The sequence below is a fragment of the Metarhizium brunneum genome, chromosome 4, assembly GCF_013426205.1.
Source record: "Metarhizium brunneum chromosome 4, complete sequence".
NCBI lineage: Eukaryota > Fungi > Ascomycota > Sordariomycetes > Hypocreales > Clavicipitaceae > Metarhizium > Metarhizium brunneum.
In genome coordinates this window covers 1,188,802-1,203,172 of record NC_089425.1, presented here as the reverse complement: position 1 = coordinate 1,203,172, position 14,371 = coordinate 1,188,802, and the positions used below count along the sequence as shown (strand labels likewise).

Here is a 14,371-nt window from a genome sequence, read left to right as displayed (position 1 = left end):
GCCACGAGCCAGTGGCACAGACTCTGTGCTCCTCCTACTCTTTGACTTCGATGCTAAAGCGATCTGACTCGAGCGGACCGCCGACTAAGACAAACGCCACTTTGCAACACATCTGATGTCTCTTGTGAGGGCGTAGATGTCGGGCGGAGTGCGTAGTACACGAGCACCAATTCCCAACACTTCAATCTGTTTACTAGCCATGCGGCCCACTGACTCATGTCCCAAGATCAAAGACTTACCAACTCTCGGCCGCTTCTTTTCAGCTGTGCTGAAACCCGGGGCGAATTCTTCATCTGTTATGATTCCGCAGCCACTATAACTCTCATGGCGTACTCGGAGGCCCCTTTCAGCTATTCGGCGACTCGCTCGGGCTCTTTGCTAGCGATTCGAGCCAATGCCTTCTGGCGACCATGATGCTTAGTGGTTTGTTTTTTCATCTTATGAACTGTGACCACGCACGTCAGCTCCCGACTAACCGCAGCAGGGGGGCAAACAGAGTTATTTTAACTGTAAGTTGAGCGCTGTTCTCGAGAGACTGAGACATGGACGATGCTAACGCCGAGGCTGTGGGCGGATAACAAATTGTTACCCTACCCTATACATTAGATGAGACGATTTCTACCCCAGCCAATGTTTGGCATGGTAGGACTGGATGCGGGCAAAATGTTGAGTGGTGTGAGATTTGAATACAACAGCAAAGACTCGAATTCCCTAAGCGATGAATTTCGGGCCGCCCCAGCGCCTCTGCCAAGCATCAAACTACATGCCTCCTTCGAAAAATAAGGTAGTGGCCAAGTTCCTCTGCGGTCTGAACTCAGGTCCGCTGGACGGGGTGTCCGATGAACAGATTTCAGACGAAGCTAACTGCCGAGTTATACATGCCGCTAGCACGCTTGAAAAAATAACCTATTCAGGAATAGTCTTCATCGCCCGACGACCACACGGGCTCAGCATTTTGCCACCACAACGCTCAGGCTAGCATGAACGAAACTGTGCTGGATTACCGCAAAATCCACCACGCCTCAAGCCTCATCTAAGTCGCTCGAAAGTGATTGCGGCATGTGACTGGCCTTCATGTGTCAGCTCGTTTAAAGGACTGAGATTCAAGGCCATAGAAAATCCGCCGTACGGAGAATATTTGGTGGACAATCCTCGGTGGCAGTGTCTTAAAAACGCCACCCATACTTCCGCGGCGCCATCACCGGGATGAGGCAGACGGGAAGTGCGCCGTACATCAAATAGAACTTGACATACTCCGTATACATCTGATATGATACGTCGATTTTGGGTGAGTCTTTTCTGGTGGCGCTTGCAAATATTGCATATTTACAGAGTTGTGACATACTACTGCCCTTCCCCTTGTTTTTTCCCCTTCTTTTATGATATCACCGCCACATATCTGTTGGCTCGCAAAGCCATACCCGAGATATTACAACACGTCATATTACGGCGTGCGGTTTTTTATACACTCATCTAAAGCAAGCAGCACAATGACCGACGACAAAAAAACGGGTACACGATGCTATTCTAGGCCTTGAGAGAAGCAAAAAAGAGGCCAAATATTGTCAAGTGGCTACGTCTGGGCCTAGTCCGGGCAGTCGGCACACCTCTCCGTAAACCAACATTATGCTCCGTTAGATTCGTGCCATTGCTGCCCTTGTTTGCACAGAGGAGACGACTGTCGCGGCAAGAGATAGCCGGAGGCACTTAGAGTTTGAAAATCGAGGGAGCCACGTTTTTTCATCCCAGATTCAATCGCGTCTCCAGCATTGGTGTCGACATTGTTACACGATCTTGCCGCAGAAACCCCACCATACATATGCAGCAAAACGCAATCCCCAGACATGCACCTTGATCAGACGAGAGTTTTCGGGGCTGCCGCTTCGAAACCATTGGTGCAGCAGAAATACCCGTGGTGCCGGGTTCCAGCAGCCAAGAGGCGCCAAGATGACCACCACTTGGCCCTCGATATCGAAAGGCTTCTGTAGTGACATGATGGTGAGCACATTTGCCTCTGCTAGAGTCCAACTAAGAAAGCCGAGGACTTGGGCTAAAATGCTCCGTGGTTTAGAGCTAAAGTCGCTGTCACTGTACAATAACGGTCATTCTCCGGTCGTCTGGGCCTGGTTCAATGGTACTAGTACCACAGTGAGGACAAAGCTGGGATCTACGTGGTGGGTGTGCTCCGTACATCATATCCACATGAGAGAGTATCGGGAAAAAAATAGTCTGGGTTAGCCTGGCAAGTATTAGGGACGAAGGAAATGGCAGAGCAAGTTGGAGCAAGGGTTTGCCTGAAAGCCACCCCGCAACTAAAATGGTATACGGGACATTGTACATACGGAGTACTACTAATGTCTGGGAACGTGCTGGATGGTTGGGCGGCCACGTTGTTTTCCGACGCCATGGGCACGGACGACCAACAAACGCCTGTGCGCTGGGTTAGGAATCTCCCGTTGCCGTTTGTCGACTCTGTCCTCGAATCAATGTTGGCGTCGGCAATGTGGGCAAGGTTGGGTAGTTGGTGAGTTGGCTTGGGCTGTCGATCAAACCCACATACTGCGGACTTGTCTTGACAATATGCACGACAACGGAGACCGAAAGGCTGTGCCATTCTTCAGCAAATACGGAGTTGTCATGTCGTCTTTGCCATTTGTTGCCTGTGACGCCGCTGCGACAGGTTGCTACAACTAGGCCGCAACGACAAGTTCTGGCAACACACAGCCTGTCTCCTCAAAGATTAATGTTGACAACCGGCATGAACTACTAGTACTACTTGGTTACTATTTCGAATTTACAGTATGTATGTATGTGCATACATACATATGTACATACACACAAACTTTGTTTAGTGGCGCATGGACCCTCTACACTACCTCTTCTTGGCTTGAGTTGCGCGGCTTTGCAATGGTCAGTGGAGAGTCACTCTTGCGGCCTTGGCGACGAACTAGCGCCGCCACCAGTCGGATCGTTAGTCTGTGTTCCAGCCAAGGCGATCGTTTTCATTGCACAAGGCAACGGGGACAAGACGCGAGACATTGCTCTGGCTGAACATGCATGCCATGACTACGCAACCCTGCCCGTGGCCACCAGCAGCGTCTCTTGCCTTGCAGCGAGCACCACTGGGATCTGTGTTCCGAGTCTCGAGATTCTAAGGGCCTTGGGATCAAACCGAACAGGCTGTTGCTTGTCGTCGAGCGCTGGCGGCTGCCGAGCCAACCGGTTGGGAATCCAGCAGCACCCCTGTGCAGCGGTCCTTGAGTCCTACAACGCATTTGATACCGTAATATTACGGACGACTTGTTGGAACCATGGGCCTACCGCCTAGAGCTGAGAAACACCAACATTGTACCGAGTTTTGGGCTCCTTGGACAATGTCCCACATGGAGACTCAAGACTCCAAGACACCGATCCGCTTCTCTGGAGTCTCTGCCTGCAACCCTTCCCCCCCGATTGGTTTCGAGATTTACTAGTCGACAGAGCACCTGGAAAGCCCAGACAAGGGTCATATCCCATCAGACAGGACAAGACGGCGATCCACTCCTGGAAACCTTGTCGACAACCTCCTCGAGCGTAGTCTGGAGAGAGGCGACCAAAGCAGAGCTCTAGTACTGTAACCATGCATAAACGTCCCAATACGCCACCGCCCTTGATCGGACTAGTACTACCAAGGTAGTCAGTCTCCTTCCATCTGAAATTGAGTTCAGAGCGCTACCAGAGGCGCAAGCCTAGGCTAGGAACCCATGCGCAACGAGCACCCGCTTCTCCAGTTTCCCGTTGGACTACCAGCCAACCGGGCTGCCATGGCCAAACAAGATTGCGGTCCGAGGAGGGTATTACACGTCGTGGCTTGCTCTCAACATCTTATGGTGCCGAACGGTTTGACCGTCGAGAAGCTAGGGGTTCCGCTCTTCATCATCTGAGTCCCTGTCAGCCCTCTTTAACATCCATTTCCGCTCTCGTCGGGACTTTGGCCTTCTACTCCTCAGATATTTAATTTTCTGACCTTGGCATAAGACCACTACCATCATCGCTCCCTGTTGGCAAAAAGATGAGCTATCAGCGCTTTGAGTGGCCTGCAGATAGACTGGCCCACGCTGATAGTCTTCGGGACGGTCCTTTGCTGCCACCCAAGGACGCCTTCTCGTTTGACCTAAAAGAAGCCCTCGAGCTTCCACCATCTATTCCAAGCTCCCCTTCTGCGTCTACTCTCTCTGTTACAGCAGTGAACAGATCCTTTGAAGGTGGACCGCCACCGGTCATCAACAGGCCTCCGCCCTTTCTTCAACAACAACATCAACATCAACAGCAGCTGCAGCTGCAGCAGCAACAACAACAACAACACTTCCAACAGCTACACGCCCAGCAGCAGTTGCAAGCATCTCCTGTGCACCCCCAGCGCGTCATCTCTCACAGGGGGTTCAACATGGCTTCCACACACAAGGCCCAGGCACAATGTCTTTCACTCAGTTCTGAAGTCGCTACTGCATGCGATAGGATTGCGGAAAAGATGTCCGAGTTTGCAGGGTTGGTGAAGCACTTCCCACACGGATTCGGCCCCTTGGCCCGTGACGTGCTCGACACTTGCCAGGTTCTCTTCTACATCGAGGCGGGCCTTGGCGAGGCCTCTCGCAACGAACAATCCCTCCCTCTTGATATGATCACCGTACTCGAGAAGAAATTTCGAGCGGCGCAGATTACCTTTCGTGCTCTTGACCATGTTGTAGTCAAGTTGCTTGAACATGAAACCAAAGGCGCCATGGGTCGTATGCGCCGCGGCTTCGGCAAGATGTTTGGAGACAACAGCCTCGAGCGAATGAACGCAGCTGTAAACAAAACGCGAGAAGATTTGAAGGTTGGCGCTCTCATGTTCCAATTCAAGCTTGGTGCTGAAAAGATGGAGAGCGAGCTTGGCATCGGATACATTGGTCTTGCCTCTGCTTTGGACGGAACCGAGTTTCGACGCCAACGTGCCGAGTCATTGGCGGCCTCTGAGGAGAAGAGCTCGGCATACCGCGGCACAACCAGGGTTCCGTCCCAACACCGAAGTATCGATGATAGCCACGTTGCCATGATCACACAGTCTCCGCTGCCTCTTCTGCCACCCATCCCCAAGGCAGAGCTGTCGCCTCACTATGGTCACGACTCCTCCCATGGAGACAGCAATGGCTTCACCTCGGTATCAGATTACAGTCATCTTAGCCCTGGAGTGAAGAGGTACACCTCGAGCTCAGCCGCAAGCTCTTATGATGGACATCAGTCGAGACGAGCAACGGGACAAGAAAAACTCAGCGCGTTTGAGGAAGAAATTGAAAACAGCACAGCGTTGGATGAGCTGGTGGCGGATGTCAAGTCTCGCGAGCTAGACAGCTCCAAAGTACTCAAGCCAGACAGCGAGGCATTTGGCATGCCTCGCCGAAAGCCTCGCACCAATGCCGACGCAGGTAGGCCAAATGTCAGGCAGGTTTTGGTATCTGCGGTTCGTGCCAGGGACCATAAGCTTCTTTTGCAGCTTCTGGATCGGGGTGTTTCTCCCGACACTGGCACCGAAGCTCACGCTCTCAACGAGGCTATCCTCTCCCATGACGCCGAGAGCATTCGCATGTTGCTTCTGTACGGCGTGGACCCCAATGCCACCGACAAGCATGGTGTGAGTCCACTTGTTGCAGCGGCAGAGAAGTCATACCTGGATGCTGCCATTGCGCTTGTCAAGTACGGCGCAGATCCCAACATGTCTGTCGGTCCTGAAATGGACTCGCCAGTTTCCATTGCTGCTGTCGCCAACAATGTCAGCTTCACACATCTGCTCCTGATGTACGGCGGAAAAGCAAAGCAATCGCTGTCAAACGGCGACACCCTTCTCATTGGAGCCATCAATAAGAAGACTCCCAAGACATTGATCGACCTGCTTCTCAACTACGGGGCGGACGCCAACGAGAAGAGCAGAGAAGGTAAAAGCGCTCTTTTCCAAGCAATTACCAGCGGCAGGGCCGACATCGTCACGTCCCTCATCGAGCACGGCGCCAACCCTAATAACCCTGGGCCCAAGCACATGCTCTGGCCGGCTATCCATGAACCTGCCTGCCTGCAGGTGCTCCTCGCCAACAAGGCAGACTACAAGAAGGCCCCTGGTCTCATGGAGCTCGCCACGAGTGTCAACAGCATGGAGGTCATCAAGATCCTCCTCAAGGCGGGCGTCGACCCCAACGCCAAAAAGGACGGCGTCTACACCCCCCTGTGTACATCGATCCGCGACAACCGCAAAGACATCTTCGACCTCCTCCTACGAAGCGGTGCTGATCCCAACGCTCCCGCCAGCGAATACCCATGTTTCAAGTGCGTCACTCACCACCGAGAGCACTTTCTCCCTGCTCTCGTCGCCGCCGGCGGCAACCTAAACTCCCCCAAGGGCATCCTCGAGACGGCCGTGACATCCAAGAATGGCCCGGCCCTGAAATGGCTCCTCGACCAGGGCGTTGATCCCAACGACAAGACGCCCAAGGGCCACACAGCGCTCACCAGCGCCATCCGCGACAACCACGTCGGCTTCGTGGACACGCTCCTCGCGCGCGGCGCAAACCCCAACATCCGAGGCGAAGACTGGCCTGTGTGCATGGCCGTTCACAACCCCGACCTGCTATCCCGCGTGCTGGCCGTGCTGGCCGAGCCCCGCGCCTTCAGGGGCGTCCTCGAGCGAGCCGTCTGCGCCAACCAGCTCGAGTCGGTCAAGCTCCTCCTCGCCGCGGGCGTGTCGGTCGAGGACAAGAACGTCGGCGTCTTCTCGCCCCTGACGTCGTCCATCCGCGAGCTCCACAAGGACATCTTCGTCTTCCTCATCAACGAGGGCGGCGCCGACGTCAACGCCCCCGGCGAGCACCTGCCCATCGTCAAGGCCCTGCGCCGCTGCGCCACCGAGGCCCCCGAGGTCATCGACATGCTGCTCGAAAAGGGCGCCGACCCGAACAAGATGTACAGAGGCTGGAACGGCATCATGCAGGCCCTGGAGAACGGCGACGCAGACATGCTCAAGAAGCTGGCGCAGAAGTCGGGCGTCGACCTCGACGTCCGGGACGAGATGGGCAGAACCGTCACCGAGATTGCCATTTCGAGACGGTGGGAGGAGGGCGTCGACATTCTGCTCGCACACGCCAAGTAGGCCTTGCCACGAATTGTTTTGGTTTCCCTTCTTTTTTTCTTGTGTCGCAATTGTTTGGATAGGCGGGCTAGTAGGCTCCCACTTTTTGCACTGATACCACGGGTGTACGATATACATAATATTACTACGGGAGGCAACTTCAGCCCCCTCTGGGTCGCTACGGAATATAATTTGACATCATTGATCAGACATGTTGCTAAGGCGGTGCACAATGAGGCACTGTGGCTTGTAGACCGAGCACATTAATATACTCCTTCGTTGACGTTCTGGCACAGCAATCAATCGTGATGATTCCATAAAGACGTTTATCTGGAAGAAAATATGTCCACAGCGGCGCTTTACTGCGACGCGAGAAATTCTCGCGACAGACATGTCGATCGACACTGCCGAGTATGTATGTACCTTGGAATAAGCCACGAGACGTTGCGGCGCGGATTCAACAGCGTCTCATTGAGGCTGGTGTTTCACTTGATATCATCCATGCCTTTTAGTAGAACCCCTCGTCGTCGTCGTCTTCTTCTTTTGCAACTTGATCAGCATCTACTTTTGCGATACCGCAACTATTCCCTGACGTCGCATTCAACAGTCGCCCGGGCACAACTCTGCGTCGTGAATACATACTCGACATTGGTTGACGCGTTTGATCGACGCGGAATTATATTCGTTGGTGCGTCTCGACCCCGCCCTCGTGTCGGGGGACACCTGGGATGGGATGGGACGCTGAACCCTAACCCTTGGAACCGGGCATCGTGGGATGCACAACCCAGCAAGCTTGCATGTGTTGGTGTGTTGTTTCGGGCCAACAAAACGAAATGCGAAAATAACGGATGAAGCAGTCCGCACTGGGCGATCGGCAGGAACCCTTGCAGAGCAAGACCCGACTAATCTGCCGTTTGGCCAAAAAAGCAACAAAAAGTTTATGCTTGTTACAGATTTATTAGGTCTCTGGTACCCGAGTCATTCTTACTTTAGTCACATGTACGTACTGTACTACTGTGCGTTGTCATGATTAGCGAGCCCGTAGCTGGGCACGTGGTTTCAATGTTTCCAGATTACTTGCATCCAACACCCGTCGCTGGGATTGTATGTAATGCAAGTTGTGGGGTAACATTGGGGCTCTCTTCGCTGCTACCTTTTGCATATAACTCGAAAGAAAGTAGCGCCTTGCTCGGTTTATGGTTTCAGGCTGCTTCTTATTAACATCGGATTATAGTCGCCCACCATGCTTCCACATCACAAAAATACTCGCCAAGATACTCGGCAAAGCCAAATGACATGTTGGGCGGACGGACATGTGTCGTCAGGAGTGTACACTGCATGCAGCTCTGTTTAGGACTAAAAATACTCATGTCCATGTGCAGACTTGCTTCGATGCTGGCCGAGCTACCCGAGTACGGAGGCAGGAGGCAGGAGGCAGCTGAGAGGGTGCTTGTGCCACCCATCTTGCGCAGAGAGCTGGCCCGAGAATGGCGGTGATTCGTTTGAGTTTACTCGGCAGGCCCCGTGTCCTTGGGAACACAACCACAGCAGCAGTTGGCTGGATGCCATTGCGTCACTCCAATCACTACGACTGTCGCCGTGGTTGTTTCAAGTTCTGTGGTGTGGGGTTTGACACTGGCGCGTTGACATTCAATGTTCGGATTGATCATCGAGTAAAGCCTCCGGCCGTTGATCTTTTCAGGCCACGCTCCTCGTGGATCTCGTCGAGACCCAAAACCCAATCACGACGCTCGCATCAGCGCCAGTTTTGGGATGCGCAGGCTCTCCACCTGACATGCAGACATGAGCGCTAAGACGCAAAGCAAAGACTGAGACAGGAACGCTGCCGCGCTTAGGAATCCAGATTGTCTCGGAGTTTGCAGACCTGGCTTTGCGTGTGGTTGCTGGATGAAGGGAAGGGTGGCCAAAGTGCGGCGTAGCATGCTGTTACCGGGTCCTCGTATTAATTCATGGCTGTCAAAGCGATCATGCCAGGATTGGCCCTTTAGGCTTGCCGTCATGGGCATCGATATTTCCAGTTGTCGAGGCTGCGAGACGACGGCCTTTTCGTTTCACAGGGGTGGCTTGTCCATGGCCCCTGACTACTGCAGCCACGTATGTATCCAAGCACATGGCTGTGCAAGACCCCTAGTTCTTGCTCGGCCACATTGATCCTCGGGATGGGAAAGTGAAAATCATTCGTTTTGCACCGAGTGCTACTCTGCACGTACTGAATATTACCAAGTAGATATGCCAGCTGTCAGGTTCGCCGCCAGCATGCCTGGGGAATGGAGGTTGTCTGGTTGGTCCAAAGACAAGCAAAGGGAATGAATGGCTGGAGACTTCAAGGCATGCGCAAGCCCTCCGCCGGTATGCTCATTGGCCCTGCAGCCGCATTGACCTGACACTCTTGTCGAACAAAGGCTTTGGGTTTTCTTCTCCCCTCATTGCGCCTGCGTGCGTCATTTCGACTTTTTCTGTCTGCTTGGTCGTCATGGTCATAATTTCCGTCAGGAGGCCCCCATGTAAGACCTCCATGGATTTCCCCGACAACCCCGCTGCTATTCGTGGTAGTTTCTGTTTGGGATGCCCTGTCATATGGCTGTCATTTGGCTGTCTGTCGCAGAGAAGGGCCAGGGATCATGACGGATGAGTTGATGGAATGAACTGGGCCCACTATGTTTGCCTTCATATCAAACCTTTTGCTCCTTCCACAACTGTTAGTGGTGTGCGTGACTGCTCCTGAAAAGTACTGCCAATTCCCGGCTCACAATCAATCCGTACGTTGTGTATTGCACAATTTGCCTGGTGTCCTCAATGCGTGGCTTCGCTCTTCATGTCGCCCCGTGCCGCAACGAGCTGTGCCGTACAGTGGGAGTCGAAGAGTATTGAACCAGATCAGGTACCTGGCTATCGCGCTTTATATTAGTATATGTATTACTCCGTACAGTAGCGTGTATACCTCTTGGTGGGTAAATATTGACATTCTTTGCCCGTCAATGCTAAATGGCTTGATACCTGTGCCTGTGCCTGTGCCTGTGCCCGTGCTTGTGCCTGTGCTTGTGCCTGTGCTTGCGCTTATGCTTGGCCTTGGCACTTGCACTGCATCAACCTGCATCCATCTTGCCAGACAGACCCGTCAGGTTCGCTTAGCCGCTCCCCTCCTTCCTTCTCCCAAGCAAGTGTCACATCATCAAATCTCATCCTCCTTCCTTTGTCGCTCTCTGACCCTCACTTTCCTTAAATTCATCATAAACGACCAAGACTTTAGTGACAAGTCTTCGACGTCACGTCATTCATTTACGCCAACATCTTGTGCGCGTTGGGTTTTCATAGTATCCTGATCACACGATCGACACAACGTTGGGTCGCACAGTCGACTCAGAAGCGATACCATGGGTCGACTTTTACCGCTTTTCCTGGGTGTCTTCAGCACGCTACATATTCTCGGGGTTTCTGCGCAAACAGCCCCAGCATGTGTTGTGAGTCCGACAATTTGTCATCTCCAGTCGCTCTTATTACACTTGTCTTTTGATTTGAACGAGACATTCAAGGATCCCTTACTCACTATAGCTCCTAGGAAACCTGCACGAATGAGGTCCGAAATAAATTCGCAGATTTAAAGTGCTCGGATGCCAATGCTGCACCTTGCTTCTGCACGAACCCAACGTTTTCTGCCGCCATTCTCGAGTGCAGCAAGCCGCAATGTCAAGCAACCGCCGACAACGTCTTCACTTATCTCACGTCGCATTTCTGTGTCGGTAAGTGGTACCCCAACTCAGAGCTCCACGACGGAGAATTTTCATACGGGAGACTAAATATGTATAGGCCAGCCACTCCCTAAGCCTGATAATACAGCTGCTCCGAGCTCCGAGGCCTCGCAAACGCCAACTCCATCAGCCCATGCTACCACCAGCACATCGGCTGTGCCCGAGCCCTCGTCTTCTGCAATCTCCTCTTCTACAACTGCTACCCCAGCCGCAACGACTTCGATGAGCACCGAGTCGACCCCCACTTCTGCTACCGTCGAAACAACTGGCACACCTACAAAATCGTCCTCGCCGTCTTCAACCTCAGACAGTGCTGCGAGTGCTACTTCCTCCAGCGCTGCTACAGAGGGCTCTTCATCCAAAGGTCTATCCCAAGCGGCAATTGCTGGAATTGGTGTCGGCATAGGTGCTGCTGTCATTGCTATTGCCGGCATTGTTATTTGCATGCTGCTCAAGGCCCGAAGACGCAAGCCAGGTCGCAATGGCCACAACAGGGATATTTCGAAGCCACTTCCTGGACCTGACAGGATGTATGCTCAGCGCAACACCAGCTTTAGACGCAACCGGGACCACTCTATGGAAAAGTTCGGCAATGATCTTGAAATGACCTCCCACCGTTATGAAGACATGGTGCCCCGGACCCAGCCTAGGACCTTGGTGTAAAGATATATGAGTAGGTGAATAGTACCGGGGTGGCCTCGAATGTTAGAGATGAGAGCACCATTGAGTTTGTTCTGCCTCCGGAGGAAGCTGTGTGCTGCGCTCTCCATCCATGGAATGACTCTCCTTTCAATGGGTTGGAATTGCAACTATATATCGGCCGCAGCATATTCTTCTGACCAGCCATCCGGTGTGGGTGTAGTATAATATTATTAAAATCACGGATTGATGAAGCAGAACCAAGGTCTTGTCTATTGACATGTTCCATACATTCATATGTATGCCCGATGCAGTAGGACCCACTGGGCGTGGCAAAGCAGAAGCAGGCTTAGTTTTTGCCCCGAACAAAAAGCGCTTTATTTTCCGTTTGTCTATCAGAAGTTAGTTCTCCTAAGGTGGCCTGTTGGAGTTGGGCGTTTAATTCCAGTCCAATCCAACACGATTACATCGCTACCTAGGTATTCAATGTACATATGGTGTTACAAAATTGTGTCTGTGAAAGGACACATCTGGTGTGAGGTTTCGAAGTTGTTGAGTATGGTCTTGCGCCTTTACCATGAGTAGTAGGGTCGCTGTCCGTGGATACGGCGGTTGGGCAGGTGAACCCAGGGTCCCTTGGCAGCCTTCTTAGCCTCTCGTTCCTCATGCTCTCGTATTCTCGTCTTTTCCTCCTTCAACAGAACTGTGAAGCCTGTAAACGACCAAACCATTAGTGAACGACCGACAAGCGGGTGAGGAGGAGAGTCAAGACCAACTTGTACTAGGGTGTTGAATAACGCCCATTCTCCCACGGCCCTTGTAATCAATCTCCTTGCCTCGCCACGGTCCACGCCCAACCCAAGACTGCGCGACATACATGCGCGTCGGGTCCGTCACCTCAACCCATTTGCCCTCCCTCGTGAATATCTTCCTGGGCTTGTCGAGCACCTCCCCGTTGACCTTGCCCAGACCCATGCCCCTCTGCGCAATGGCCAAGTCCCTGGCCTCCTCCAGGTAATACTTGACCTCGGCGGCCATCTTCTTCTTGGACCACTGCATTTGCGAAATCGCCTCGTCGACGGGCTTGCCGGCAATCTGTCTCGACAGCATGACCAGCTTCTTGACGCTCGTCGGCATGAAGTGGCTCCTGTGCAGGAGCTGCCGCTCCGTCGCCTTGATCCGGTCCTCCTTGGAGACGGCGCCGTTGCTGCGCACCATCTGGATTACTTTTCTGCGCTGCCAGCGCATTCTGCTCCTGGGGTCGGGGTCCGTCACCATGGCCATGTTTTCGCGGGTCTTTTGCTCCAGCTGCTGTTCCTGCTGTTCCTTCTGGGCGGCCGCCTCCCGAGCAGACGAGGGCCCGGCGGCGTCGATTTCCTCCTGGAAGATGTTGTCCGACACGGAGCCGTGCATGTTTCGCTCGAGAAAGGCAGCCCGCTTCTTGGGGTCGTCGAGCTCCGCGGTGGCGTCTTGGGCCGCCTTGGACGAGGGGGAGTCCTTTGCGCCGGGCCGGCCCCAGCCCTTGAAGATGTTGACGGACCATTTGGTGCGCATCTGCGTGGTGCTTATGCCGCCGCGGGCGCTGGGGAGCGAGGGCCGGACTGGACAAGGGGCGCCTATGGCCGACGGGAGAACTGTCAGCGAGAGCGTGAAAGACGAGGATTCGGGAAAGAGGGTTGCGGGTTGAATTACCTGGGAGTGCTAGCCGGCGGCTAGCGAGGCGTAAACTCATGGCCGCAACGTGTTGCGAGCAGCAGCCTTGATCCTACCGCCCGTGCAAGCTTGCAACCTTTGGTCGCTGATGAAGTGAACTTGTTTGTCTTGGGAAACCAATTGAGTAGCTTTTCGCCTTGGCCCGGACTTCACCCGCTGGGTTTGGCGGGACAGAGCTTGCACGTGACTGTCCTAGCGGGATTAACCATCAGGCCATGCTTTCCTCGGTCCACCCAACGTTGTCCGCTGAACGATCCTTTTAATCCTCGACGTCGTCAATCAACACCTCGCATCACTCGTCAAACCCGTTGTCGTCTGCTTCGGAAAGCAAATTTATTCACAATGCCTGCTGCTCCCATTACCGGTGTACGTTTTTCGCGACTCAATGGCTCGGAATGGGGCGGAAGAGGAGGGCCGTGGAGAGCTTGGAAATTGTGGCATGCTGACTGGTTGGAATAGATTTTGCGACGACGCCTGATTCTTGACCTTGGAGTCGGTCTGGGTACGTTTGATTTCTCTTCGGGTGATTGGAAAGCTTGGTAGCGCTTCTTCATTTCTTCATGGAGGATTTCTTTTGTGGCCGTCGGAACGTTGGGCGGAGAGGGAGTCATAGGATTGTGTGCTAACGCATCTCAGGCGCCGGCTTCGCCATGGCCAACCTCTTCTGGTGAGACGAACCGAAACGGATCCAAGGCAACATTTGGAGCGGGCTTTGTTGTTCTAACGGAGGATAGGTACGGCTACCACATGCCCCGAACCAATGCCCGCGATGCCTTCTACATCAAGCTGGAGGCTGAGCGTGCCGAGAACAAGCAGTAAGGAATGCTGCGGGGGCGAATCTGTGCTAGGAGAAGTGTACTCGGGGTGCGAAGAAAAGTAGAGAGTGTGGATGGCGGGCGGATATCCATTTTGTTTCACTGGCGTCGCTGCCGCAAAGCATAGAACGGGTGTGGGTAGAGCTTGGCTAGCTCGCTGGGCTGTAGTGTACAATAGACCAGGAACCCGGTGGTTGATGCTTCAATATTCCTTTTGTGAACTTGGACATGTGGCCATGTGATCTACTGCGACGGATGGCGCCACTTGGAATCAGGCTTGGTGATGTTTTTGATGGTCT

The 14,371-nt window shown here is 53.4% G+C and overlaps 4 protein-coding genes across 4 annotated transcripts; 3 read left to right on the top strand and 1 right to left on the bottom strand.

The window, feature by feature from the left end:
- Positions 1-4,051: 4,051 nt before the first annotated feature.
- G6M90_00g070200 (uncharacterized protein) lies at positions 4,052-7,156 on the top strand (the record flags this gene model as incomplete). Its single annotated transcript, XM_014685170.1, has 1 exon — positions 4,052-7,156. One exon carries the CDS (start codon positions 4,052-4,054, stop codon positions 7,154-7,156), a length of 3,105 nt encoding a protein of 1,034 aa, XP_014540656.1.
- A 3,374-nt stretch (positions 7,157-10,530) lies between these two features.
- On the top strand, positions 10,531-11,568 carry G6M90_00g070190 (uncharacterized protein; the record flags this gene model as incomplete). Its single annotated transcript, XM_014685171.1, has 3 exons — positions 10,531-10,617; positions 10,716-10,896; positions 10,964-11,568. The coding sequence occupies 3 exons, from the start codon at positions 10,531-10,533 to the stop codon at positions 11,566-11,568; spliced, it is 873 nt and encodes a 290-aa protein (XP_014540657.1).
- Positions 11,569-12,116: 548 nt separating this feature from the next.
- On the bottom strand, positions 12,117-13,276 carry mrpl22 (mitochondrial 54S ribosomal protein uL22m; the record flags this gene model as incomplete). The annotated part of the gene is made up of 3 exons (XM_014685172.1): positions 12,117-12,256; positions 12,321-13,160; positions 13,237-13,276. 3 exons carry the CDS (start codon positions 13,274-13,276, stop codon positions 12,117-12,119), a joined length of 1,020 nt encoding a protein of 339 aa, XP_014540658.1.
- A 323-nt stretch (positions 13,277-13,599) lies between these two features.
- On the top strand, positions 13,600-14,076 carry G6M90_00g070170 (uncharacterized protein; the record flags this gene model as incomplete). Its single annotated transcript, XM_014685173.1, has 4 exons — positions 13,600-13,623; positions 13,717-13,759; positions 13,894-13,924; positions 13,992-14,076. The coding sequence occupies 4 exons, from the start codon at positions 13,600-13,602 to the stop codon at positions 14,074-14,076; spliced, it is 183 nt and encodes a 60-aa protein (XP_014540659.1).
- Positions 14,077-14,371: the final 295 nt, after the last annotated feature.